The 26,346-nt window shown below is 43.2% G+C and overlaps 2 protein-coding genes across 2 annotated transcripts in view; both read left to right on the top strand.

Annotated features, from left to right (window-relative positions):
* The window catches only part of LOC143956088 (uncharacterized), a 106,914-nt gene that overhangs the window by 11,065 nt on the left and 69,503 nt on the right, over window positions 1-26,346 (top strand). The gene's annotated exons all lie outside the window — the stretch shown is intronic.
* Window positions 18,740-26,084, top strand: LOC143955691 (uncharacterized). The gene is made up of 4 exons (XM_077465802.1): window positions 18,740-20,886; window positions 20,986-21,129; window positions 22,453-22,594; window positions 24,408-26,084. The coding sequence occupies exons 1-4, from the start codon at window positions 20,755-20,757 to the stop codon at window positions 25,793-25,795; spliced, it is 1,806 nt and encodes a 601-aa protein (XP_077321928.1). The 5' UTR covers window positions 18,740-20,754; the 3' UTR covers window positions 25,796-26,084.

The raw sequence follows: 26,346 nt of genomic DNA, 5'->3' as shown, positions 1-26,346 counted from the left end.
TTGAAATCTTATATAAGGGGGGTTGGGGTGTTTAGTGTCAGAATTTTATTATTCTCATGATTATAAGCAATGTCAATCAAAAAGGAGGGTCGCACACCGCTGGTATCATCCACAAGAATCTTTACTGGAGACTCTCTCAGACAGAAAACCATGGCAGAATCATGTTTTGTCTGAGCAGTCTCCAGTAACGTTTTTTTGTTGATTATACCAACTGTGTGCGAACCTGCTTTTCAGACTGGCCTCATCTGCTACAAGAGTGTGAGTGGTCTGTACTTGCCCTTCACAGCTTAGAGTGTTACTAAACCCAGGAACCTGCATTCACTATATCTGGCCACCTACAGTACACAGAACATGGAAATGCAATAATTTTAGTAAATATAGACTGATAAATACCTTTTCTCATCAGCAGTATATAGCAGTCTTGTGACTTCTATCAGTGTCTGGTTAAAGCTTGTAGGAGGAGTTTGTGTACTCCACTGGCTGTCCTTTCAGGATCTACACCTACAGGACCCCCTGATCCTCTGTCTGGACAGTGCTGAATGGCCCTGTCCTTATCACATGCACTCTCCCAAGAAAAAAATCTTTCTAGCAATACACACCAAACTGAGCATGTGCAGCCTGACTCCAGTAACTCTGTCTTATCTGGACCTGTTTTGGAGTCAGTGGAAGAAGAGGAGGATCTGTGCATATAGGGTCAAACAGCCTTTTTCACACAATGCAGAGGATTAACCCGTTCCACAGTGAGCATAACGAACATGCTTTACTGAATATACAGACTTTTACTGATGTAGGTTTAGTAACACTTTAAGGCCCCGTTCACACCTATGCAAATTAGACCGTATCCAATTCGCAGGACATTTTAAAATTCATTCATTTGAATGCACCTGGTTCACATATTTGTGTTGCATTCGCACTGTGCATTGCCCAAAAAAGTATGCATTTTCTGGGCATTGCGGTGCGAATTACAAGCACATTATCTTCTATGGGAACGCATCTGATTCACAGATGCATTCCGTTCTGAACACAAATTCTCTCTCCTCACTACACCACCTCCCTCTCCCTGCTCACTGATCCGCAGCTACAATGGAGATGAACCTCTGAACAGCTGTTTTTTCTCTTCGTAGAGAAAACGGAGCTGGAATTCGCACCGCACATGTGTGAACCCAGCCTAAGTCTTGAGTTATTACTAAGTCCAGTAATAAATGCATAGGCAGTAATTTAACATGATAAAGAGTAGATACATTTATATAGTCTTACAGATACAAATGGCCCTTTGAGGCCAACCATAATGTTGATGTAGCCCACAATGAAATTGAGCTTGACAACCCTCCTGTACACCATATGAAAGGTCCATCTCCAGTCCTCAATATAACAGCATGTTCCCAACAAATGAAGAAGCTCTACTGTACACCATATGAAAGGTGTATCTCCATTCCTCAAGATAATGTTATGTTTCCAGAAAATGAGGAGGGGATACTGTACACCATTTTAAAATTGTCAGGGCGGGGCTCAGCCCTTCCTTCTCTGAGTTGGCTGCTTAGCTTTTGGCTAATTTGCCAGGTGGCATTGTTTTGTCTCCAGTTATCCAGAAGGATAAGCTCCTGGTTTTGGTCACCCTTTCTTAGGCTGAGTCATCCGTCGGGATACAGGCTCTAATCGACTCTGGGGCTGCAGTCCTGTTCATTGATGCTGCCTTTGTATGGATCAAAGCACTAGATTCCACTGCAACTGCATGACACTCCACTTGCCATTGAGGCTCTTGGGACTCATGACAAGGTTCCTTTGTCCATGGCCATAGGGGCTCTTTACTATGAGATAATCCAATTCCAAGTTATTTCCTCACCTAAGTTTCCACTGGTCATTGGTTATCCTTGGTTACAGGGGCACAACCCCTCTTTTGAGTGGCTCCATGTTGAGGCTCTCTTCTGGTTGCCACAATGCAGTAAGACCTACTTCCAGAAGGTAGCCAAGGTCCTGTGCACCTCTTTACTCTCCTCCTTGCCAGAGGTGTAACGTGATTTTTAGCGATGTCTTTGACAAAGGTCAAGACGGTAGTTTGCCTCCACACTGGTCATATGATTACGCAATTGACATGGTGCCATAACTCCTCGTGGCCGGGTTTACCCTTTGTTGGTCTTAGAGGATATGGCCATGGAGGAGCATGTTGCAGACGCACTTTCTCGAGGTTTTATCCTCGTCCCCTGCTGGTGCTGGTTTCTTCTTTTGTGAGAAAGAAGAGTGGTGAACTGAGACCTTATATTAATTATAGGGGTCGCAATCGTTTCACGATTAAGAATGCCTATCTGATTCCGTTGATTACTGAGTTATTTGACCGCCTCAAGGGAGCAACGGTTTTCCCAAAGCTTGATTTGAGAGGGGCATACAATTTTGTGAGGACTGAGGAGGGCAATGAGTGGAAAACTGCGTTTAATACCAAAACAGGCCATTATGAGTACTTCGTAATGCCTTTTGGCCTTTGTAATGCCCTGGCAGTTTTCCAGGAATTCATTAACAATGTCCTCCGAGATTTGTTGCAGTTATGTGCGGTGGTTTATCTCGATAATATCCTCATATTTTCCAACTCCCCTGTTGTGTGCTTCAGAAACTAAGAAGCACACAAAAGAACAATCTCTGTTGTAAATTTGAGAAGTGCAAGTTCCATCATGAACAGGTTAAATTCTTGGGTTATGTAATTTCTACTGCTGGTTTTTCGATGGACCCAGAGAAACTTTCAGCAGTCCTACAGTGGCCCTGACCCGTGGGTATATGCACTCCTGCAGCGTTTCCTGGGCTTATTATCGGATGTTTATTCATAACTTCTCAAGCCCCTGACTGATATGACCAGAAAGTATGGTAACCCACAAAGTTGGTCTCCAGAGTCTGTTAAGGCCTTTGAAAATCTCAAGGCTGCCTTTGTTCCGACTCCTGTGTTGACACATCCTGATCCTACGTTACCTTTTATCCTTGAGGTTGATGCTTCTGAGACTGGAGTTGGCGCCCTTCTGTCTCAAAGTCCTAGCTATGAGAGCGCTTTGCATCATTGTGGCTACTTTTCCAAGAGATTGTCACCTGTTGAGTGCAATTATTGGATTGGTGACAGAGAGCTGTTGGCGATCATTTTAGTCCTGAAAGAATGGAGCCACCTCCTCAAAGGTACCACTGTGCCGGTTCTCATTCTTACTGACCATAAGAATTTCACATTCTTGTCTGAGGCTAAACGCCTCTCTCCCAGAAGAGCGCGATGGGCTATTTTCTTGCCAAGTTTCAATTACATTGACTCATTCTTACCCAGTACTAAGAATGTAAGGGCTGACGCCTTGTCACAACAATTTTCCTCCTCTTCCAAGTTGGTTTTGGTTCCTACGATTCCTCCTGATTGTATTCTGGCTACAGTTCGCACCAGTCTCACTGGACCACCTGTCTATGGATTTCATTGTGGAGTTACACAACTCCTAGGGCAACACAGTTATCCTTTATGGTGGTTGACCGGTTCTCAAAAATGTCTTAATGTATTCCACTTAAGAAGATGCCCACTTCTAAGGAACTGGCTTCCATTTCTGCTTGGGAGATCTTTCGCTTACATGGGCTACCCAAGGTGATTGTCTTGGACAGGGGTAGTTAGTTTGTGTCCCAGGTTCTGGTAAGCCTTTTGTGCACAGTTGGGAATTCGGCTTACTTTTTCCTCTGCTTATCACCCGCAGTCTAATGGGGCCACAGAACGAGCCAATCAGTCCTTGGAACAATACCAAGATGCTATATTTCTGACCATCATAACTGGTCAGACCTATTACTGTGGGCACTGTTTGCTCACAACAGTGCCTTGAATTCTGCTTCTTGATTGTCCCTGTTTTATGGCGAACTATGGCTTCTAACCTTCCATGTTGCCTGACTCATTTGTTCCGCAGAGTATTCCTGCGTTAGAGGAGCATCTCCGTTGTCTTCGTTCCACTTGGGCACTAGTCCAGGATGCTTTATCCACACCTTCCTACCAGGTTGGGGACAGGGTCTGGCTGTCATCTCACAACCTCAGACTTTGTGCTCCCTCACTGAGGTTCGCCCCTCGGTTTATTGGGCCTTTCCGTATTCTTCGCAGGATTAACCCAGTGGCTTACGTATTAGACCTTCCTTCTAACATGCGTATTTCATGTCTCCTTATTAAAACCTTTGGTCTTCAACCACTTTACCACCTCAGTGCCATGTCCTCACCTGTACAAGTTGAGAACCATGAGGAGTATGAAGTACAGTCCATTGTCGACTCCTGTAGATTTCGTGGGCGCATACAGTAGCTGGTGCATTGGAAGGGGTACGGTCCGGAGGAACACTCTTGGGTCTCATTCTCGGACATACATGCCCATGTCCTCCTCCGTGATTTCCATAGACATTTTTCCCTCAAGCCTGGTGGTCCTCGGGGGGGGGGGGGGGGGGGGGGGTCTTTGAGGAGTAGGTACTGTCAGGGCAGGGCTCAGCCCTTCCTTCTCTGAGCTGGCCGCTCAGCTGTCGGCTAATTGCCAGCTCCTTTCTCTCCACAGTTACTCAGCTGTTGATGATATCCTGCTCGTCAGCCCTGCCTACTTAAGCAGTCCAGCCCAGAGGATCTCTGCCTTTGCCAACATCACAGACGCCCTCGTGCATTCTTGTTAAGCCGCGTACACACGGGCGGACTGTCTGGCCAACTTAGTCCGTCGAAACACATTTCAGCGGACAGACCGCTCATGTGTGGGCTTCAGCTGACTTTTTCAGCGTGCAGTCTGGCGGACTAAGTATTTCGGAATTTCCGTAATACTGTCCGTCATACTTTGGTTTCAGCGGACAATCCGCTCGTCAGTAGGCTAGTTCGACTGACTAAGTATGGCGCATGCTCAGAAAGGATTTACACGGCGAAAGGTTGCATTGCTGTGTATTGGACTTCCTATTTCTAGTCCCGTCGTACGTGCTGTACACGTCATCGTGCAAGCTTTCGACGGACTGTTTGTTCATCCGTGTGTGGTCAAGTCCGTTCATTCGAAAGTATGACGGACTGTCCGTCGGATTGTCTGACGGACTAAGTAGGCCATACAATCCGCCCGTGTGTAGACTTGCTTGGCTGACATCCCTTCTGGCTCTAGATCCTGCTTGCTGTTTTACTACATTCATCTCCGGTTCCCTGATGTTTGGATTGTCTGATCATCCGTTCCAATTCCTGTACTTTGGCTATGTTTTGACTACGTTTTTGTTCTATTTACTTTTATTATTAAACAAGTGTGATTCAAGTGTACTTTTGTCTCATTCTGATTTCATGGTTCCTGACAAAAGGTCCATCTCCATTCCTCAATATAATGTCTCGTTTCCACAAAAATGACCTGGCATTCCCATTATTCCCCATAACTGGCATTAATGCACAAAGAAATGTCACTCAGTGTGTCAAATGTGTTTTGGGTGTTTTATATCTTTAAACTGTTTTCATATTTTGATGTTACAATTTTACCCAACTCCATACCAGAGCTCTGTGAAACTGTTGAATGTTAGACCACTGTGACTCTTCTATAAATTAACTTTTTAAAAAAGTGTTCGCATTGGTGTCCATAAAGGATCTGCAAATTCTTTATAATTTAAAATCCAAACAAATTGTGGCAATCCGATGTCCTAACAAATCATAAATGCATTTTAGCTAGTGAAGACTCAGGGCTGGCTCACACCATGTCCACAAATGAATTACGCATGGACTCGGTGTGAAGACTTTTCTGATTGATTTTGGAGGGAGAACAGGAGCCCAGCTGTGAGATCGGCATTTCCACTTATTCCACTGACAGAGAGGTAGAGTTAAAACTCCAGTTATTTGTCATCTACTGACATTTTTTTTGTTTCCTTTTTTCCAACAGATGGATGTGATGTCAGGAATTCCTCTGAGAGACGTCTTCTATTATCTGCTGATTGTAAGTCAGAAGATAATGTCATCACAGAGGATCCTCCAGGAGGAAATCCAAATACACAAAATATACATCACAGACCTTCCTGTCCGGAAACATCAATGGATCCCTCTTATCAGGGGGAATCTTCTCATCAATCACATACTATGATTGGAAATATCCATGTAAGATCTCACACTGCTGATCCATCAACAGATCCTTCTAATCCCGAGGAATCTTCCTCATCCCATGAAGGAGTTCACCAAGATGAGAATCTTTTTTCCTATTCAGAGTGTGGGAAATCTTTCACTCAAAAAGGAAACCTTAAGCAATACCATACATTTCACACGGGTAAACATCCTTATTCATGTGCAGAGTGTGGGAAATCTTTCACTCGTAGAAGAGGCCTCGTTAAACATCAGAGACTTCACACGGCTGAGCATCTTCATTCATGTTCAGTGTGTTGTAAATCTTACCTTCAGGAAGCTCATCTTGTTCAACATCAGAGAGTTCACATGGGTGAGCGTCCTTATTCATGTTCAGAGTGCGAAAAATCATTCACTAATATAAGAGAGCTTGTTAAACATCAGAAAATTCACACGGATGAGCATCCTTATTCATGTTCAGAATGCGGGAAATCTTTCATTCAGAAAAGAGACCTTGCTAGACACCAGAGAACTCACACAGGTGAACGTCCTCATTCATGTTCAGAGTGTGGAAAATCTTTCATTCAAAAAGTACACCTTGTTAAACACCAGAAAATTCACACGGGTGAGCGTCCTTATTCATGTTCAGAGTGCGGTAAATCTTACATTCAGAAAAGAGACCTTATTAAACACCAGAGAACTCACACAGGTGAGCGTCCTTATTCGTGTTCAGACTGTGGAAAATCTTTCATGCAAAAAGGACACCTTGTTAAACACCAGAAAATTCACACAGGTGAGCGTCCTTATTCATGTTTAGAGTGCAGAAAATCTTTTACTCAGAAAGGAACCCTTGTTAAACACCAGAGAACTCACACAGGTGAGCGTCCCTATTCGTGTTTAGAGTGTGGAAAATCTTTCATTCAAAATGGGCACCTTGTTGCACACCAGAGAATTCACACAGGTGAGCGTCCTTTTTCATGTTCAGAGTGCAAGAAATCTTTTTATAAAAAAGGTAATCTTGTCCAACACCAAAAAGTACAGTGTAGTGCGTATGGCAGAAGGAGAGCTGTTGAAAAATGTAGTATGGATGGTGGAAGGAGAGCTGTCGGAGAATGTAGTGTGGATGGTGGAGGAGAGCTGTCAGGGAATGTAGTGTGGATGGTGGAGGAGAGCTGTCAGGGAATGTAGTGTGGATGGTGGGAGGAGAGCTGTCGGAGAATGTAGTGTGGATGGTGGAGGAGATCTGTCGGAGAATGTAGTGTGGAGGAAAGCTGTCGGAGAATGTAGTGTGGATGGTGGAGGAGATCTGTCGGAGAATGTAGTGTGGACGGTGGAGGAGATCTGTCGGAGAATGTAGTGTGGATGGTGGGAGGAGAGCTGTCGGAGAATGTAGTGTGGATGGTGGAGGAGAGATGTCGGAGAATGTAGTGTGGATGGTGGAGGAGATCTGTCGGAGAATGTAGTGTGGATGGTGGAGGAGATCTGTCGGAGAATGTAGTGTGGATGGTGGAGGAGATCTGTCGGAGAATGTAGTGTGGATGGTGGAGGAGATCTGTCGGAGAATGTAGTGTGGATGGTGGAGGAGATCTGTAGGAGAATGTTGTGAGGATGGTGGAGGAGAGCTGTCGGAGAATGTAGTGTGGATGGTGGGAGGAGATCTGTTGGAGAATGTAGTGTGGATGGTGGAGGAGAGCTGTCGGAGAATGTAGTGCGGACGGTGGAGGAGAGCTGTCGGAGAATGTAGTGTGGACGGTGGAGGAGATATGTCGGAGAATGTAGTGTGGATGGTGGAGGAGATCTGTCGGAGAATGTAGTGTGGATGGTGGGCGGAGAGCTGTCGGAGAATGTAGTGTGGATGGTGGGAGGAGATCTGTCAGGGAATGTAGTGTGGATGGTGGAGGAGAGCTGTCGGAGAATGTAGTGCGGACGGTGGAGGAGATCTGTCAGAGAATGTAGTGTGGACGGTGGAGGAGATCTGTCGGAGAATGTAGTGTGGATGGTGGAGGAGATCTGTCGGAGAATGTAGTGTGGATGGTGGAGGAGATCTGTCGGAGAATGTAGTGTGGATGGTGGAGGAGATCTGTCGGAGAATGTAGTGTGGATGGTGGAGGAGAGCTGTCGGAGAATGTAGTGTGGACGGTGGAGGAGAGCTGTCGGAGAATGTAGTGTGGATGGTGGAGGGAGAGCTGTCGGAGAATGTAGTGTGGACGGTGGAGGAGAGCTGTCCCAGATGAAAAGAGGAAATTCTAATATCTTTTGATAAAAATGGGAAGATATATTATCCACTAAATAGAATAGTGATGTCAAATGTGTAATTTCTCTGTCTGTTGCTCTTGTGGCTGTATTATTGTGTCTTCTATATGGTTATAAATAAGGATTTAAATAAAAAAATAAATTAAATGAGTCCTGTGTATTATTGGAACATTTAAAAATATTGTTAAAAAAAATAAAATTGAAATATTAGGGCTGTGGAGATTAAAGATTAATTCCTTGACTAATCGTAAATTTTTTTGATCGATCAAAATTCTTTTGATCGGTACTCACCTCTCCGCTGGCTTCCGGGTCTTCAGGGAGTTCTCCCCCCTTCCCCAAGTGCCTCCGTCTGCTAACGAAGGTAAGGGGGGAGGAGTCTGGGGACGTTGAAGTTCTGATTGAATGTAACGCGTACAGGGGAGGAGCTACGCATGATGTCACCCGCTGCTGCCCTACGGAACTAACACGATTGTCGGCTTTACATGCTGTGTTTTTATCATCTTTATGTGAGTAGTTTGTGTTTCAACACAAAAATGGTATCTTATACTTAAGCGATGAGCACTTCAATCTTCTTTCTACCCATGACCTGGCGTCCTTGCTGAGATCTAAGGAGACGTGAGAGAAGTTTATGGTCCGTGTTAACCCTTTTAATACCCGTTTGCATGACCACCTGTTTGCACAAGGGTCAATGCCATAAGGTGAGAGTGATTAGTTAGACCGGAGGTGGAGGGATTGTCACGCTACTGTGGGGAAAAAAAAAATTACTTATGTCAGTGCTTCAGTTTGTATTTAAAACGTATTTGTGTGAACTGTGAAGTTAAGTCATGGATTGTGGAAACTAACTAGTGTCGGGTGATTGTATATAGTGTATACCACATTTACCACTGACTAATGCAGAGTTGCAATGCAAGGAGATCAGCTAAAAGTAGTTGGATCTGTATGTGCGTTATAATTAATCGAAATTAATCGATAAAAAAAACTAAAAAAAAACTTTTTTACAAAAAGTGGCAAAAGAAGTCACATGTGCTCTTATTTTTAGTACCACGCTGTATTCTGTACAAAAACAATCAAAATGTGTTAGCCTAGAGTGCTCCAAAACACAAGCCCACATTCCAGAGATGAGGCGGTTGTTTTACCAAACTTAATGCTATTGTGGTGTCTCCGAGACAACAGCCAAACATGGCGCAGTTCCTGAAATAGCAACTTGTGAATGTATTTTTCAAAGACAGCAGCCAGTAATATAGATTTGTTTCCCATTATGGTATATATAAAGAAAAGATAAAAATCACTGTGTCATCACCTCTGCTGTAGATATAGAGGGGAGTATCCTATAAGGAATCGGATACCTAAAACTTTATCTCATGCACCATCGCCTCATACACAGTCAGATCATCCCCATATAATTATAACAGGGAGTGGATGGTAGCGTGGTCCTCTAGATATATGAGCATATATTTAAGGAGGATTGAAGGTCCAAAAAGAATTCTTTCAGACCCCTTTCACACCAGGGCGTTTTGCAGGCGCTATAGCGTTAGAAATAGCACCTGCGATCCGCCTTAAAAAAGTTGCACCATTGTTTGTAGTGTGAAAGATCGTCCTGTGCTGGCAGGACGTCAGGGAAAAGTCCTGCCAGCAGCTTCTTTGGAGTGGTGAAGAAGCGGTGTGTTTACCGCTCCTCCACCACTGCTCCCCATTGAAATCAATGGGGCAGCGCTCTAATAGCGGCGTATTGCCGTCAGTTTTAACCCCTTTCTCGGCCGCTAGCGGGGGTAAAAGTGCCTGCTAGCGGCCGAAATGGCGGTAAAACGCCTGTCAGGAACCATGAAACAGACAGAGACAGAAGTACAATCTAATCTCACTTGTTTATAAACCAGATCGGGTAATTAGCCAGTCCAGGCGTCAGGGATCCACGGAGAGCAACTGCAAGCAGGATGGAAGCCAGGAGGGATGTTAGCAAGCCAGTCTTGAAACAACAGCAGGAGATAGTTTCTAGTGATGTGACCAAATGTGAAGGCAAAGGAGAAATGAGCTGGAAGACTTTATATAGGCAGGCCAGACGAGCATCATCGGAAACAGCTGGTAACTGAAGAGAGAGAAGAGAGCTGGCAATTAGTCGACAGCTGAGCGGCCAGCCCAGAGGAGGAAGGGCTAAGCCAGCCCTGACAACGCCACTAAAAATAGCGGCATTTTACCGCCCACGCTTTGGGCTGTGTGCAAGGGGTCTAAAGAGGATCAATTATAAACAGCTTTATTAAAGTAGATGTAGTAAAAATAGAACATGAAAAATTGCAAAAACCTTCCGACATAACAAAAAGTTAAAATGACAAAGTTGTCAAAACCAGACAAGAAGCATCTGCAGACACCTACGCAAATCACACATCCACCACACATTCATCCAATCCGAAGGTTGAATCAAAGAGGCACTAGTGCAAGTGACTGCAGATAGAGTATAATGTGGTTTAAAGCGCAGTTCCACCCAAAAATGGAACTTCCAATTTTCGGATTCCTCACCCCTCCGGTGTCACATTTGGCACCTTTCAGGGAGGAGGGGGGAGCAGATACCTGTATAATCCAGGTATTTGCTCCCACTTCTGGGCATAGATCGCCACAGTATCTGCAGCTATCTAAGCCATGTCCGCCCCCCACCGTCTTCTGGGGGACACACAGGTCCTAAAAGACAGCAGGGACCAGTGAGAACGTGCAGCGTGACTTGCCCATGCGCAGTAGGAAACCAGGCTCTGATTCCCTTAACAAAGATGCCAGCACCCCCACCCAGGAGCCGAGGGACAGATCAGCTTTGGGTGAGGACATTGCGAGCACCCTTGGCAGGTAAGAGTCCATATTTTAAAAGGCAGCAGCTGCAGTATTTGTAGCTGCAGACTTTAAATTTAATTTTTTTGGCAGAATTCCGCTTTAACCACAATTGATCTATGACTTCAATAGTAGTACAGGGCCAGACGTGATGAGGAGTATATGAGGGATGGATGGATGGCTGAGTCCGCTAAAACAGTCAATTAGTGGTGCATTTGCATAGTCCAGCCGTAGATACAGGTAAAGGCTGAATAGAGTCCGTGCACTGATATACTGAATGGTAGCCAAACAACTAACCTGGCTGTGTAAGGCTGAACTTTAAGCGGGTGGATAGGTGTGCATGCAGTATCATTCTACATGTGGGTGAGTCGGTGTCATATGGACAGTATACACAAAGTAAGTCAGTGTGATCTCACCACTCCCCAGCCATGCTAAAGGCTCCTAATACCTCATGGACAGGATCCACATGGAGGTAGTCCACCAAAGCACTCTTTGTTTGTGCCGCTTCGTATCAGCAGTGTCGGTACACAGGTAGATAATGTGGGTATGGGAGTCTGCAGGGTCTGGTTTAGGAATGAAACAATGTCATATGGGGTAATGATGCCGTGCTGACATGTTTCGCTCGTGAACACTGAAAAAGCTCATGTTCACAAGCGAAACATGTCAGCACGGCATTATTACCCCTGTGATGTCCATTCCTAGAATATGGACAGGCTGTAGTTTCTGAGTGACAGAATGGGCATATTTTAAGTGTAAATACTGTAAAACATTTAAGTTCTACTTGTTAGACTAATAAAGAAAAAAAAATTTGCACTGCAGAAATCAAGGCTATTTGAACAACCTGCATTTTCTTAGGCATGTTTCTTTAGCAGGCCTTTGTTGGATAGGTTGCAATTTCTAAAGGAGAGAGCAAGTACATTGCATCTGGAAGCAAAACATGTGTGTCCTGTTTTGGAGACTGGTGATAGGATATTTGTCCCACAGATACCAAGCCTGTATGGAAAGCTGCATAAGAGTGATTGAGCATGCATTGCATCTGGAACAAAAACGTTTTTTTGTGTAAAATTTCAAATGTAAAAGTTGAACAGAATTGACCACACGTGTCAAGCCTCCATTGGAATAGGCTACAGTTTCTTGGAGAAATTGTAAATAGATTACACCTGAAAGCAAGAAAATGGCTTCCTTTTTACAGACTGAATAATAAAAAAATGGACAGATTTGCTACTAAACTTGTAATCCTTTTTTTTTTGGCAAAGTTGCTTTTTTTTTGAGAGAGAGAACAGGTAAAAATAAAGTGTTTCCAAACTACACGTCTCTCAGAGACTCCGGTCATGATCATGCGGCCAAATTTCTGGCTGATGGACACTGGCCCTCTATTACAGACCTTTCGGCAGCGGCAGGGACATATCGACTCCCCTTCTGGAAAGCACTACAGCTACACCATTTCCTTTATTCATTACCACGACCGCGGGACTTTGAGCAACGTTTAACCCCCTTTGAGCTCTTAAGCTCCGGTACGGAACCATTGACACACATTCTTTCGCAGACTTACGCCTTGCTATCCACACCGCGGGAACCGCTCCGCCTAGCCTGTCTATCCAAATGGGAGCGAGACCTTCAATGCACTTTCTCGACGGCACAAGCGCAGCGCATTGTCACCTTGGCTCTTAAGTCCTCATCCTGCACCAAAATCCAGGAGACTAATTTTAAGATCCTCAACCGTTGGTATTTAACCCCCTCTCGTCTGAGTAAATGCTTCCCTTCCTCCTCAGACCGGTGCTGGCGCTGCAATGAAGAGGAGGGTACTATACTCCATGTCTTTTGGACCTGCTCTAGACTGCGGGGGTTTTGGGATGAGGTACGCCGCATCACTCAGCAATTTACGACGTATGAGGTTCCGAATGAGGCGGCCTACTTTTTACTACACCACTCCCCGACACCAGTCAAACAATATAAGAGATCCCTGGTCTGCCATCTTCTCAATGCGGCCAAAGCGTGCATCCCTCTGTATTGGAAGCAAAACTCTCCCCCAACTGTGGCACATTGGTTGAGGAAGGTGGAGGACGTGCGGAGGCTGGAGGACGTGATTCTCACAGCGCAACACAAACAAGAAGTCTTTAAAGAGACCTGGGACATCTGGTGCATGTTTATATTTTCGGCCGAAGGTCAGCGTCTATTGTCGTCCTGATCCTTCTCCACCATTTTGAGGGAAGGGTGGGCTGAGGCCACCGTCGTGTCCATGCTAGTTCCTACCTTTTTGATCTTTTCTACGTCTGATCTCTGCCTCTCTTCCCCCCCCCCCCCTTCTTTTTTTTTTTTTTCTCTCTCTTCCCTCCCTTTCTCTTTCTCTCTTTCCTTTTCTGACCCCCCTATGTCCTTAGCTGTTGTTACTTTGGTCCCGAGCTCCCCTATTTAGTAGCTCGGGACGTCCCCCCCCCTTATTTACAGGGGGGGGGACATAGGGGTCGATTTGTGCTCCGGTGCCTTCCAACTGAACGTTGACAGGGGCTACTAGTAATTACTCTCCTTCTTTCTTTTGGCTGCATGTACAACGGAATACTATTTGTTATCTCCTGTCTCATGACTTGGTTTTTGTACTGCCTCTCTTGTAATCCTTGCCCTGTGTTTATGTTTTATTATATGTACTGAGGAGCTTCGACCCCTCTGGAAATCAATAAAATTATATATTTGAAAAAAAAAATAAAGTGTTTTCAAAAATTAGTCACATTTACACATTTGCACTATGTGCAGTCTACAGCACAAGACCACCTGCCTCACTGATGTGCGTCTCCCTCATTTTACGCCTTTTGACTATCTGGCTCTGAAGTACAGTTGGAGACCTTGTCATAATGCTGCTCACTGGAGCCAATTTGGCAGTATATAGCTGCAAAAACATCTGTGCCAATTGGTTTTCTTTGCCTGTTGCCTCCTCCATCTATGCTTCTATTGTTCTCCTCCTCACCTCCCTGAAAACAGTTCCTCCTTTCCTGTACTTGCTGCCACCCTTTCTGTACACATTGCCCCACCCCCTCCCCTGCACACATCACCCCCATTGTGCACATTGCCCTCTTGACCACCTTGCTCACACTAACCTCTCCCTGCACACATTGCCCCCCTCAGTGTACACACAAAATTATTTATAGACCAGATACATCCTAAATATAGAGCCATTTATCCAACTGTCCATCCAGAGCCTCTGTTTTATAGACCGGATACATCCTAAATATATAGCTATTTATCCAACTGTCCATCCAGAGCCTTTGGTTTATAGACCGGATACATCCTAAATATATAGCCATTTATCCAACTGTCCATCCAGAGCCTCTGTTTTATAGACCGGATACATCCTAAATATATAGCCATTTATCCAACTGTCCATCCAGAGCCTTTGGTTTATAGACCGGATACATCCTAAATATATAGCCATTTCTCCAACTGTCCATCCAGAACCTCTGGTTTATAGATCAGATACATCCTAAATATAGAACCATTTATCCAACTGTCCATCCAGAGCCTCTGGTTTATAGACCGGATACATCCTAAATATATAGCCATTTATCCAACTATCCATCCAGAGCCTCTGTTTTATAGACCAGATACATCCTAAATATAGAACCATTTATCCAACTGTCCATCCAGAGCCTCTGTTTTATAGACCAGATACATCCTAAATATAGAACCATTTATCCAACTGTCCATCCAGAGCCTCTGGTTTATAGACCGGATACATCCTAAATATAGAGCCATTTATCCAACTGTCCATCCAGAGCCTCTGGTTTATAGACCAGATGCATCCTAAATATAGATCATTAGTCATTAGTCATATAGTCATTTGTCCAACATTCCCCCTGCCCCAAAGCACCTTGTGCCCATGTTAATAAGGACAAGGGCCTCTATATGATCTGCAAATTCTTTTAACTTTTTAATCCAGGGAAATACAGGCAAACCAATGTAGTAAAAAAACGCTAATGGTTAGCTAATAACTTTTTATTATTATAGAATTTGCAGATAAATGGACTCAGAGTGAACACTTTTTAAAATGAACTTGGAGGGAGAACAGGGGCCCAACTGTGAGATCAACCGGTTCCTATGATGTGGAGGTGGAGCTTAAAATTGATTTCTTTTTGAACTACTGACATATTTTTTACATTTTTTTTTAACATTTTTAAAAGTTATTTTCAACAGATGGATGTGATGTCAGGAATTCCTCGGAGAGACGTCTTCTATTATCTGCTGATTGTAAGTCAGAAGATAATGTCATCACACAGGATCCTCCAGGAGGAAATCCAAATACACAAAATATACATCACAAACCTTCATGGATTCCTTGCTGACTTGGGGGAATCTTCTCATCAATCACATACTATGATTGCAATATCCTTAGTGACCCAGAGGACTCAGAATCGAATGCCTCTGCAAATTTACGCTGCATGGCCTCCCTGATTCTGTAAAGCCTGCAAAAGGACCATAGGATTCATGGTATCAAGAAGAGGGATCATTACTGGCTTGCAGAACTCATCCTGCCTTCACAGAGGGAGCAGAGGATGAAACATCTTCAGGAGACCTTGAAGAAAGGTTGAATATCCTGGTAGGTTACAATTTCCTGGTACTGGACAACATGTTGCTGAGGTTTCGTTCAGTCAGAGGAAGCCCTTGTACACACGGTCGGAGAATCCGTCGGAATGTGTTCTATCGGACCGTGTCGTCGGATAATCCGACTGTGTGTGGTACGCATCGGACTGATTCCGTCGGAATATCCGTCGGACCCAATTTTCCAACATTTTGGAAATATTTCCCGGGTCGGTCGGACATACTCCGATCATGTGTAGAGAATTTTGATCGGACCAAGTGCCACGCATGCTCCGATCAAATTCCTACATCAAAGCTATTGGCTACTAGCCTGAATGTAGTCCCATCGTAACGAAAGATCAGATTTTTCGCAAACTTTGTCCGACCGTGTGTATGCAACAGTTTCGGACAAGATCCGACGGACAAAATCTGACGGCCAAAATCCGACTGATTTGGTTGTGGAAATCTCCGACCGTGTGTACAGGGACGAAGAGTGGTAGAGAAGGTGGCCCGGCTGACCGATGCCTTTAAACAATTTTACAGTCCTCATCGCCAAGGTTTGATCAGTTCAAGCAACCATCTCCGGTGTCTACATTATATGGTGCAGGAATATCTAGGGGTAAGAACAGACTTGGAGACCTTTCCAACAGAGCATCCACTGAGTTGCTGGATCTTGAGGTTGGACCACTGGCCAGGACTTGCTCAATATGCAATTGAGCTGCTGGCCTGTCCTTCATCCAGCATGTGTTTGTAACAGATCAAAGAGTGCACCTGTCCACAGACTCCATTGATAGGCTCACGTTTATAAAAATAAATCGGTCCTGGATCAGCAGTTATCAAGCACCTGATGCTGATGTAACTAACTTAATTTGCTATGGATCTGGGATCCCTTGAAGGCTTCCTATTCTGCCTATCCTATTCCTCCTCAATCATGATGATGCTAGCTTCCAACAATATTTTTAGTTTAGGGAACCACCACCACCCAAGGCCCAATGTTTCTGCCCCTGTTTAACAGGGGCATGTAATTACAATTTTTTAAATAATATTTAACAGCAGGGACCATTCCTGTGCCCACCAAGAGTAACTGTGAGGAGTTACAGTGTTGCGGCACCACCACCATCTAAGGCCCAATGTTTCTGTCCCTGTTTAACCACTTAAGGGCTGAGCCTCTTTCTGAGATTTGTTGTTTACAAGTTAAAAACAGGTTTTTTTTTGCTAGAAAATTACTTAGAACCCCCAAACATTATGCATTTTTTCCCTTACACCTTAGAGAATAAAATGGCGGTCACTGCAATACATTCTATCACACCGTATTTGCGCAGCGGTCTTACAAGCACACTTTATTTGGAAAAAAAACACTTTTTTTTTATTAAAAAATAAGACAGCAGTAAAGTTAACCCAATTTTTTTATATTGTGAAAGATAATGTTACGCCGGGTAAATTGATACCCAACATGTCACGCTTCAAAATTGCGCCCACTCGTGGAATGGCGACCTACTTACCCTTAAAAATCTCCATAGGAGACATTTAAAAAATTCTACAGGTTGTATGTTTTGAGTTACAGAGGAGGTCTAGGGCTAGAATTATTGCTTTTGCTCTATGGTGAATCCGATACCTCATATGTGTGGTTTGAACACCATTTTCATATGCGGGCGCTACTCACGTATGTGGTCACTTCTGCACGCGAGCTAGTCGGGACGGGGCGTTTACATTTTTTTTTCTTATTTATTTTACCTTTTTTTTTTTTTTTTTTACACTGTTTTAAAAAAATAAATAAAAAATGTTGTCACTTTTATTCCTATTACAAGGAATGTAAACATCCCTTGTAATAGAAAAAAAAAAGCTTTACAGGACCTCTTAAATATGAGATCTGGGGTCGAAAAGACTAAAATGCAATAAAAAAATAAAATAAAACAGTGTTCATTTAAAAAAATTATTAAAAAAAAAAATGGCCCTTTAAGAGCTATGGGTGGAAGTAACGTTTTGATGTCGCTTCCGCCCTGCAATGTCATGGAGACGGGTGGGAGCCATCTTCCCCTCACTCGTCTCCATGCCTAGCCAGGAGAAGGACCGGATCGCCTCTGCCGGTTCCGAAGGGCTCCGATAAGCGGCGGAGGGCACCAATAAAAGTGATCTTGCAGCAAATCCACCACAGAGACCACTTTTATCTTGTAGCCGACCGCCCGCTGAATACGAGGATACCAGGGTTATGGCAGCTAGCTGCTGCCATAACGATATCCGTCCTCAAAGTTAGGACGTATATCGGCGTGCGCTGGTCAGCAAGTGGTTAACAGGGGCATGTAATTACAATTTGTGAAATAATATTTAACAGCAGGGCCCCTTCTTGCACCCAACAAGAGGAACTGTGAGGGGGTTACCGTGTTACCAGATGCATAAACACACAATGCTAGGAAGTAATAAAAAAATTATGTAAAGGAAAAACACGGTAAGTAAGAAACTAACATACTTTTCAGTGCTTTTATCTGCAATTTTTAATGATAGTTTCAGGATCTAGTGGTTCTTATTTTTTTTTTTAACCATTGCAGTGTTATCTTATAATATTCACATAGTGAAAATAGATGGGACTTTAATGAAATTATTTTCAAGGCAGAGATCTTTTCCAATTATATCAAGTGGAACGCAAAGACAAGAAGAGTGTGAGTCTTAAGGCCCGTACACACGATCAGATTTTATGACAACAAAAATGCAAATTAGCTGTTTTGGAGCAACATCCAACCTTGTGTACTTTGCTCCATCGGACAAACTTTTTCAGTTTTTATCGGACTTTTGTTGGCCGTGCAAACTGACAAACTTTTTGACAACTTAAGTCCGATGGAGCAAAGTCCGACCGTGTGTACGCAAAACCATCAGACTTTTGTACAAGGTACAAACACGCATGCTCAGAACCAATGCAAAAGATCAGACTACAATACAGAAGTTGACCAAAGGTGGCACTGGAGTAATTGAACGTCCTCTTTTGAAGTGTCGTCAGTACGTTGAAACGTCACTACGTTCGTGTTTGTTGCCTAAAAAGTATGATCGTGTGTATGCAATACAAACTTGTGGACTATGCCCTTGTACAAAAGTCCACGGGAAAGTTTGTACAAAGTCCGATCGTGTGTATGAGACTTTACAGACACAGGAAGTGATACCAGAAATGGGGAGGAAGTGATGTCAGGTGCAGACAGGAAGTGAGGTAACTGAGGAACAGGAAGTGATATAGGAAACTAAAAAGGAAGTTCTGGGATAGAGCCGTTGTGAGGAAGATGTTGGAACTGGCAGCAGAGGAGGTAATAAGGATTATTTCTTAAACCTCACCCTGGAGATCATCTACTTGCTGACCAGGGAGGTGAGGAGGATTCCGGGAGGGTCACATGACATCACTACTCTCTATTAGGGATGAGCTCAGGCGTGTTCGCAGAGCCCACCAGGAAGTGAGCGCAGCGCTGAGCTAATCACAGGCAGTGAGACATTGCCTTGATGTGCGGCTGCAGAGATCGGGCAATGTCTCACTGCCTGTGACTAGCGCAGTACTGCGCTCACTTCCTGGTGGGCTCTGCACGTGTTCCATGCGAACACGCCTGAGCTCATCCCTACTCTCTATTAACTACTTGCCCCGTGGTCACAGTAAATCTACAGTACATTCAATCTGCAGGAATGCTTCCGGGTTCAAGCTGAACTGTACTGTGATTCACTACAGCACAAATTTGTCAGCTAATTCTGTCAAATGATTTTGGCCGGGAACCTGCTGATCGGCTGTAGCCAATCACACATGGAGTCCTATGTTTACAAACACACAGAACTCTGTGTACAGGGAACAGCAATCTGGTTGTTTCTTCTCCCTGAAAAGCAGGGAGGAAAAAAACAGCCAGATTAGTAAGTAAAGGCCGCACACATTACATTTGTTAGGCACATAGGTAACCCCTCAATTGCCCCTAGATGTTAACCCCATCCCAGCCAGTGTCATTAGTACAGTGACAGTGTGTAGTATTGTCACTGATCACTGTATTAGTGTGCTATATATATATATATATATATATATATATATATATATATATATACGCAATGTCAGTGATACTCCTAGATAGTGTCTTTTAGGACCAGATTGCCCACCACCCTATCACAGTCCCACTATAATTCGCTGATCACCTAAATTACAGTATAGCATCTATAGCTACGTAAATTCAAATATACTGTATATATTATATAGTTTGCAGATGCTAGAACTTCCACACAAACCAATCAATATACACATATTGGTATTTTTGTTTTTACCAAAGACATGTAGCAGAATACATTTTTGGCCTAAATTTATGATTTTTATTTTTATTGGATATGTATTATAACAGAAAGTAGAAAATATATGTTTTTTCAAAATTTTTGGTCTTTTTTCATTTATATGATAAAAAATTAAAAAAACAGTCGTGATCAAAAACCACCAAAAGAAAACTCTATTTGTGTGAAAAAAATTATATAAATTTCATTTGGGTACAGAATTGAATGTGCAATTGCCAGATAAAGTAGCACAGTGCTCAGTAACAAAAAATGTCCCATTTATGAAGGAGGTAAAACCTTTCCAGAGGTTAAGTGGTTAATAAAACACAAACCTGGCGGCAGAGGTGAGGAGGATTTTGGGAGGTCACATGACATTAGTGTTGCCCTTTTAATGCAGTTTTCCTCTGGTGACCATTTAATCATTACAGTTCATTTACCTCATTCTTTGAAACCCAAGAGAAGCAATTGCAAGAAGATTCTAGAAGTCACCAACAAAATCATTGGATCTGCTGACAGGAGAGGTGAGCGGTGCCGGGAATTCTGGGACATTATCCAGTAACAGACAAGGGATGTGTCTGGATGGTGACTGTATCATTGTGTGTGTCAGGTTCCTATAAGGTGTCAGGATGTCACTGTCTATTTCTCCATGGAGGAGTGGGAGTATTTAGAAGGACACAAGGATCTCTACAAGGACGTCATGATGGAGAATCAGCCGCCCCTCACATCACCGGGTAAGAGGAGACTTTATTGTAAAGGACAGAGCAGTACGGAGGCTCCACCTAGATCCCCCATCATCTGATAAACACATAGAAACAATGTATTCAGTCAGTGTGTGTGTGTTTCCTACAGATGGATCCAGTAATGGGAACCCACCAGAGAGATGTCCCCGTCCTCTGTATTCCCGGGATTCCACACAGGAAGATCACACCATCCCCCACCATCATCAGGTAGATGGAGCTGGGCAACTAGAACTCAAATCTACTCTTTCGTCTATGTCATCTCTTGTTTCCTTTTACAAATCCATTCTTATCGTATTTGTACTTTAGGGCGAAGAACGGAAACACATCAAAGTTGAGGTTAAAGTGGAAAAAGAAGAGATGTTTGGGGATCCGCAGTCTATGGAGGAGGGAAATCCTCTGTATTCCTGGGATTCCACACAGGAAGATCACACCATACCCCACCATCATCAGGTAGATGGGACTGAGCAATTAGAACTCAAAGTTTTCTAAGCTACAAGATGATTCTTCTACATAGTCTCTTGTTTTAATGCTTACTTCTCCATCTGAAGTTTAACTTTTGCTCCCCGCATCCCCCATCTCCATTAAAAGCTCTTTTTAGCACCCTGCATTTTCACCCCCCAAATCTCCAAATATATTCCTTTTTCTTTTTAAGCAATATACTTTCCATTCCTCTGTGATTCATAACCTCAATCACATGTCATCATGGGTCCCCATCCTCCACTGGGGGGGTGCATACTTAATGACATGGTGCTGTTCTTTGCTCCTGTAAGTCCAGGCTGATGTGTTGACGTGCCACTAGGGTATGCGTCTTGGGATTTCTAGGCTCACAGAAAATAAGCAGTAGACCTGATTTATCTCTGCCTTAGCTCAGTAACACCTGCTGGTTTGTATTTCCCCTGGTCAGTCTGCGATTAGACAGTAAAAGGGAGGAACATATGCAAGCGGAAGAGAAACCAGAAGTTTGTATAGTTAACAGGGAAGGCACACAGTGTATTCCACGGCACTATAAAGGTTTTCAGAAGTGCTTTTCTCCCTAAGGCTGCCAATGTGAGCTATACTGGACCGCAAAAAGTGGCAAATCTGAGACAAGTCTGATCTGTCAATGAAGTATAATTGGTAAAAGTCACAAAATGTACACGTCAAAGTCCAAAAGTTGACCAAGGTGCTTGTAATGCCGCGTACACATGAGCAAATTGTCCAGCAAACAATCCGGTGGATAGTCCGGCGGACTTTCTACCGAACAGACTTGGCCACACACGGACACACAGAAAGTCCGGCGTTTGCTAGCGTGAAGTTCAATAGCCAGTAGCCAATAGCTTCCTTTTCGTACTTGCTTATGAGCATGCGTCATTCTTAGTCCGCCGGACTAGCATACTGACGAACGTATTGTCCGCTGAAACCCAAGTTACGCTGGAAAAGTCAGCTGAAGCCCACACACGATCGAATTGTCCGGTGAAATGTGTTTCGGCGGACTAAGTACGCCGGACAATTCGCTCGTGTGTGTACGCGGCATTAGTAGTACCTGACTCAAACTCCAGATCTCTCAGGATAGGAATCAAAGAAGAGGGGTGCAGGGAAATGTCCAGTCAAGAGATTGTGGAAGATATCACCTTAAGTGTAGCCCCTATGGCCAGTTGCGCAGTGAGAGATGGGGGTTATGAAGAAGGGAGTCAAGGTAGTCAGGACAATAGAGAGCTTCTGTCATTTGCATCTGTAATATCTGCCTTGAGTTGACTTTAATAGATTTTTTTTTTCTATTATTTTGGGGTTCAGGGCGAAGAACTGATTAATATAAAATCTGAGGTTAAGGAGGAAGAAGTGGAGACATATTTGGGGGGTGATCTGCAGTTCACAGATGAGGTTGGGATGATTATGAAGAGTGAACAGGATGGAATTTTGCAACTTATCAACAGAAGTAAGTAACAGACACTATCGAAGAAACAATTCTCTGTCTCTATATATGTGTGTGTGTGTGTGTGTGTATATATATATATATATATATATACACACACACACACATACACAATGCTGTGAAAATGTATTTGCCTCCTTTTCAGATTTTTTTTTTTTTTCAGATTTATCACACTTAAATGACTCAGATCATCAAACAAATTTTATCATTACTCAAAGATATCCAGAGTAAATACAATATGCAGTTTTTAAATGATGGTTTTGTTTATTAAGGTAAAAACACTGTCCAACCCTGCCTGGCTTTATGTCAAAGAGTAATTAGCCCCTAAACCTATAAACTGGTTGAGCCACCCTTGGCAGCAACAACGGCAATCAAGTGTTTGTGATAACTGGCAATGGATTTTTCACATTGCTGTGGAGCAATTTTGGTCACGATACAACGTCCCAATTGGATTTAAGTCTGGGCTTTGACTAGGCCACTCCAAAACCTAAATTTTGGTTTGTTTGACCCATTTGGAGGTGGACATACTGTTGTGTTTCGGATCATTGTCCTGCTGCATAACCCAAGTGCACTTGAGCTTGAGGTCACGAACTTATGGCTGGACATTCTCCTTTAGGGTTTTCTGGTAGAGCTCAGAATTCATGGTTCCATCAATTATGGTAAGTCATCCAGGTCCTAAAGCTGCAATGCAGACCCAGACCATCATGCTACCACCACCATGTCTGATTGCTGGTATGATGTTCTTGTTATGAAATGCTGTATTCGTTTTATGCCAGATGTAATGGGAAACACACCTTCCAAATTTTTGTCTCATCAGTCCACAGAATATTTGCCTAAAAGTCTTGGGGATAATCAAGATGTTTTTTGTAAATGTGAGATGAGCCTTTGTCTTCTTTTTGGTCAGCAGTGGCTTTGGCCTTGGAATTCTCACATGGATGCAATTTTGCCCAGTCTCTTTCTTATTGTTGAATCATGGCCACTGATCACTTACCTGAGACAAGTGAGCTCTGCAGTTCTTTAGATGTTGTTCTGGGTTCTTTTATGAACTCCTGGATGAGTCGTCCTCATGCTCTTGGAGTGATATTTGCAGGCCGGCCACTCCTGGGAAGGTTCACTACTGTTCCAAGTTATCTCCATTTGTGAATAATGGCTCTCAACATGGTTCACTGGAGTTCCAAATCCTTAGAAATGGCTTTGAAACCCTTCCTAGACCGATACATGTATATTACTTTGTTTCTAATCCGTTCTTGAATTATTTTAGATTGTGGCATGATGTGTGGCTTTTGTGATCTGTTAGCTTGCTTCACTTTGTCAGACAGCTTCTATATATGTGATTTATTTTATTTTTTTATTCAAAAGGTCTGACAGTAATCAGGCCTGGGTGTGGCAAGTGAAATTTAACTCAGATTTCCCCAAAAATTGTGGGGGCAATAACTTTTCCACATAGGGCCAGGCAGGTTTGAACAGCTTTTTTCCCTTAATAAATGATATAATAATTTAAAAACTGCATCCTGTGTTATCTCTGTGTAATATTAAAATTTGTTTGATCTGAATCATTTAAGTGTGAGAAATATGCAAAGAAAAAACAAAAAAAAATCAGGAAGGGGGCAAATACTTTTTCACAGCACTGGTGTGTGTGTGTGTGTGTGTGTGTGTGTGTGTGTGTGTGTGTGTGTGTGTGTGTGTGTGTGTGTGTGTGTTATATATATTTTATATCATATATATATATATATATATATATATATATATACATACACATGCGCGCGCGCACACACACAGTATATATTATTATTATTTTTTTACTTCTTTCTGACAGATGGATGTGATGTCAGGAATTCCTCGGAGGGACCTCTTCTATTTGCTGATTGTAAGTCAGAAGATAATGTCATCACACAGGATCCTCCAGGAGGAAATCCAAATACACCAAATATACATCACAGACCTTCCTGTCCGGAGACATCAATGGATCCCTCTGATCAGGGGGAATCTTCTCATCAATCACATACTATGATTGGAAATATCCATGTAAGATCTCACACTGCAGATCCATCAACAGATCCTTTTAATCCCGAGGAATCTTCCTCACCCCATGAAGGAGTTCACCGAGGCGACAATTTATTCTCATGTTCAGAGTGCGGGAAATCTTTCACTCGGAAAGGAAAACTTATTCAGCACCAGAGAGTTCACACGAGTGACCGTCCTTTCTCTTGTTCAGAGTGCGGAAAATGTTTTAAACATAAACAAAACTTTGTTGCACACCAGAAAATTCACACAGGAGACCTTCCCTATTCATGTTCAGAATGCGGGAAATCTTTCAGTCATGAACGAGACTTTGTGAAACATCAAAGAATTCACACAGGTGAGCGTCCCTTTTCATGTGCAGAGTGCCGGAAATCTTTCATTTCTAAAGGAGATCTTGTTAGACACCAGATAATTCACACCGGTGAGCATCCCTATTCATGCTCAGAGTGCAGGAAATCTTTCCAGAAGAAATCTTATCTTGTTAGACACCAGAAAATTCACACGGGTGAGCGTCCCCATTCATGTTCAGAGTGTGGGAAAGCTTTTATTTATAAAAAAGACCTTGATATACACCAGAGAATTCACACAGGTTTGCGTCCTTATTCATGTTCAGAGTGTGGGAAATCATTCACTCAGAAAGGAGGACTTGTTGAACACCAGAGAATTCACACTGGTGAGCATCCTTATTCGTGTTCAGAATGCGGGAAATCTTTCACTCTTAAAAGAGAGTTTGTTAAACACCAGGGGATTCACACAGGTGAGTGGCCTTATGTCTGTCCAGAGTGCAAGAAATCTTTCACTACAAAAGGAGGCCTTGTTGCCCACCTTAGAATTCACACGGGTGAGCGTCCATATTCTTGTTCAGAGTGCGGGAAATGTTTCACAAAAAGAGGAGGCCTTGTTACACACCAGTTAACTCACACAGGTGATCGTCCTTATTTATGTTCAGAGTGCGGGAAATCTTTCATTCATAAAGGAGACCTTGTTAAACATCAGAGAGTTCACAGGGGTGAGCGTCCTTATTCATGTTCAGAGTGCGGGAAATCTTTCACTTATAAAGGAGACCTCGTTAAGCATCGGAGAGTTCACACGGGTGAGCGTCCCTATTCCTGTTCAGAGTGCAGGAAAACTTTCATTTATAAAGGAGACCTTGTTAAACATCGGAGAGTTCACACGGTTTAGTGTCCTTAGTCATGTACTGTGTGGAGGAAATGTTTAAATCGGAAAGAAATCCTCAGGGAAGACAAAGCCGCACAGAGTCCGCAATGTATTCAGACTGCAGGAAATGTTTTATTGATAAGTCTGATTAGACTTCAGAGGGAAAGCATCTGCTGATTTTTTTTACAACTGTAAAATGTATAATGATTTTTAGTCAAACATATTCCTCCACAGCACAACCGTAAGAAGAATATATTTCGTTTATAAAGAGGGGGCATCCTGGCAAAAGTAATAATAAATGTATACATGTGTAGTTGGGATGGTCTGAGTCTTCTCTTAACTTCTTGTGTTTTCTGGCGTTTCCAATGGTGAGATGTTCCTGCTACAGTTTCTGGCCCTACTTTTGTGGTATCCCCGTTCCTCCTTTTCTCATTTTGCATACTTTAAAATAAAAATACAATCCAGAGAGTGGTAGCACCCTATAATGGGTTACAGGGGTGCATCAAGATATGGGAACCCTGTAAGTTCCATCCAGCCTCTAATTAGGTTCTGTGTGGTATGTTTCAGTCTGAATC

This window comes from Lithobates pipiens, unplaced genomic scaffold (genome assembly GCF_037356315.1).
Source record: "Lithobates pipiens isolate NorthernLeopardFrog02 unplaced genomic scaffold, aLitPip1_a1.2 Scaffold_35, whole genome shotgun sequence".
Lineage (NCBI taxonomy): Eukaryota > Metazoa > Chordata > Amphibia > Anura > Ranidae > Lithobates > Lithobates pipiens.
Note: the sequence above shows the minus strand (reverse complement) of the source record. Positions and strands in the feature narration are given on the sequence as shown.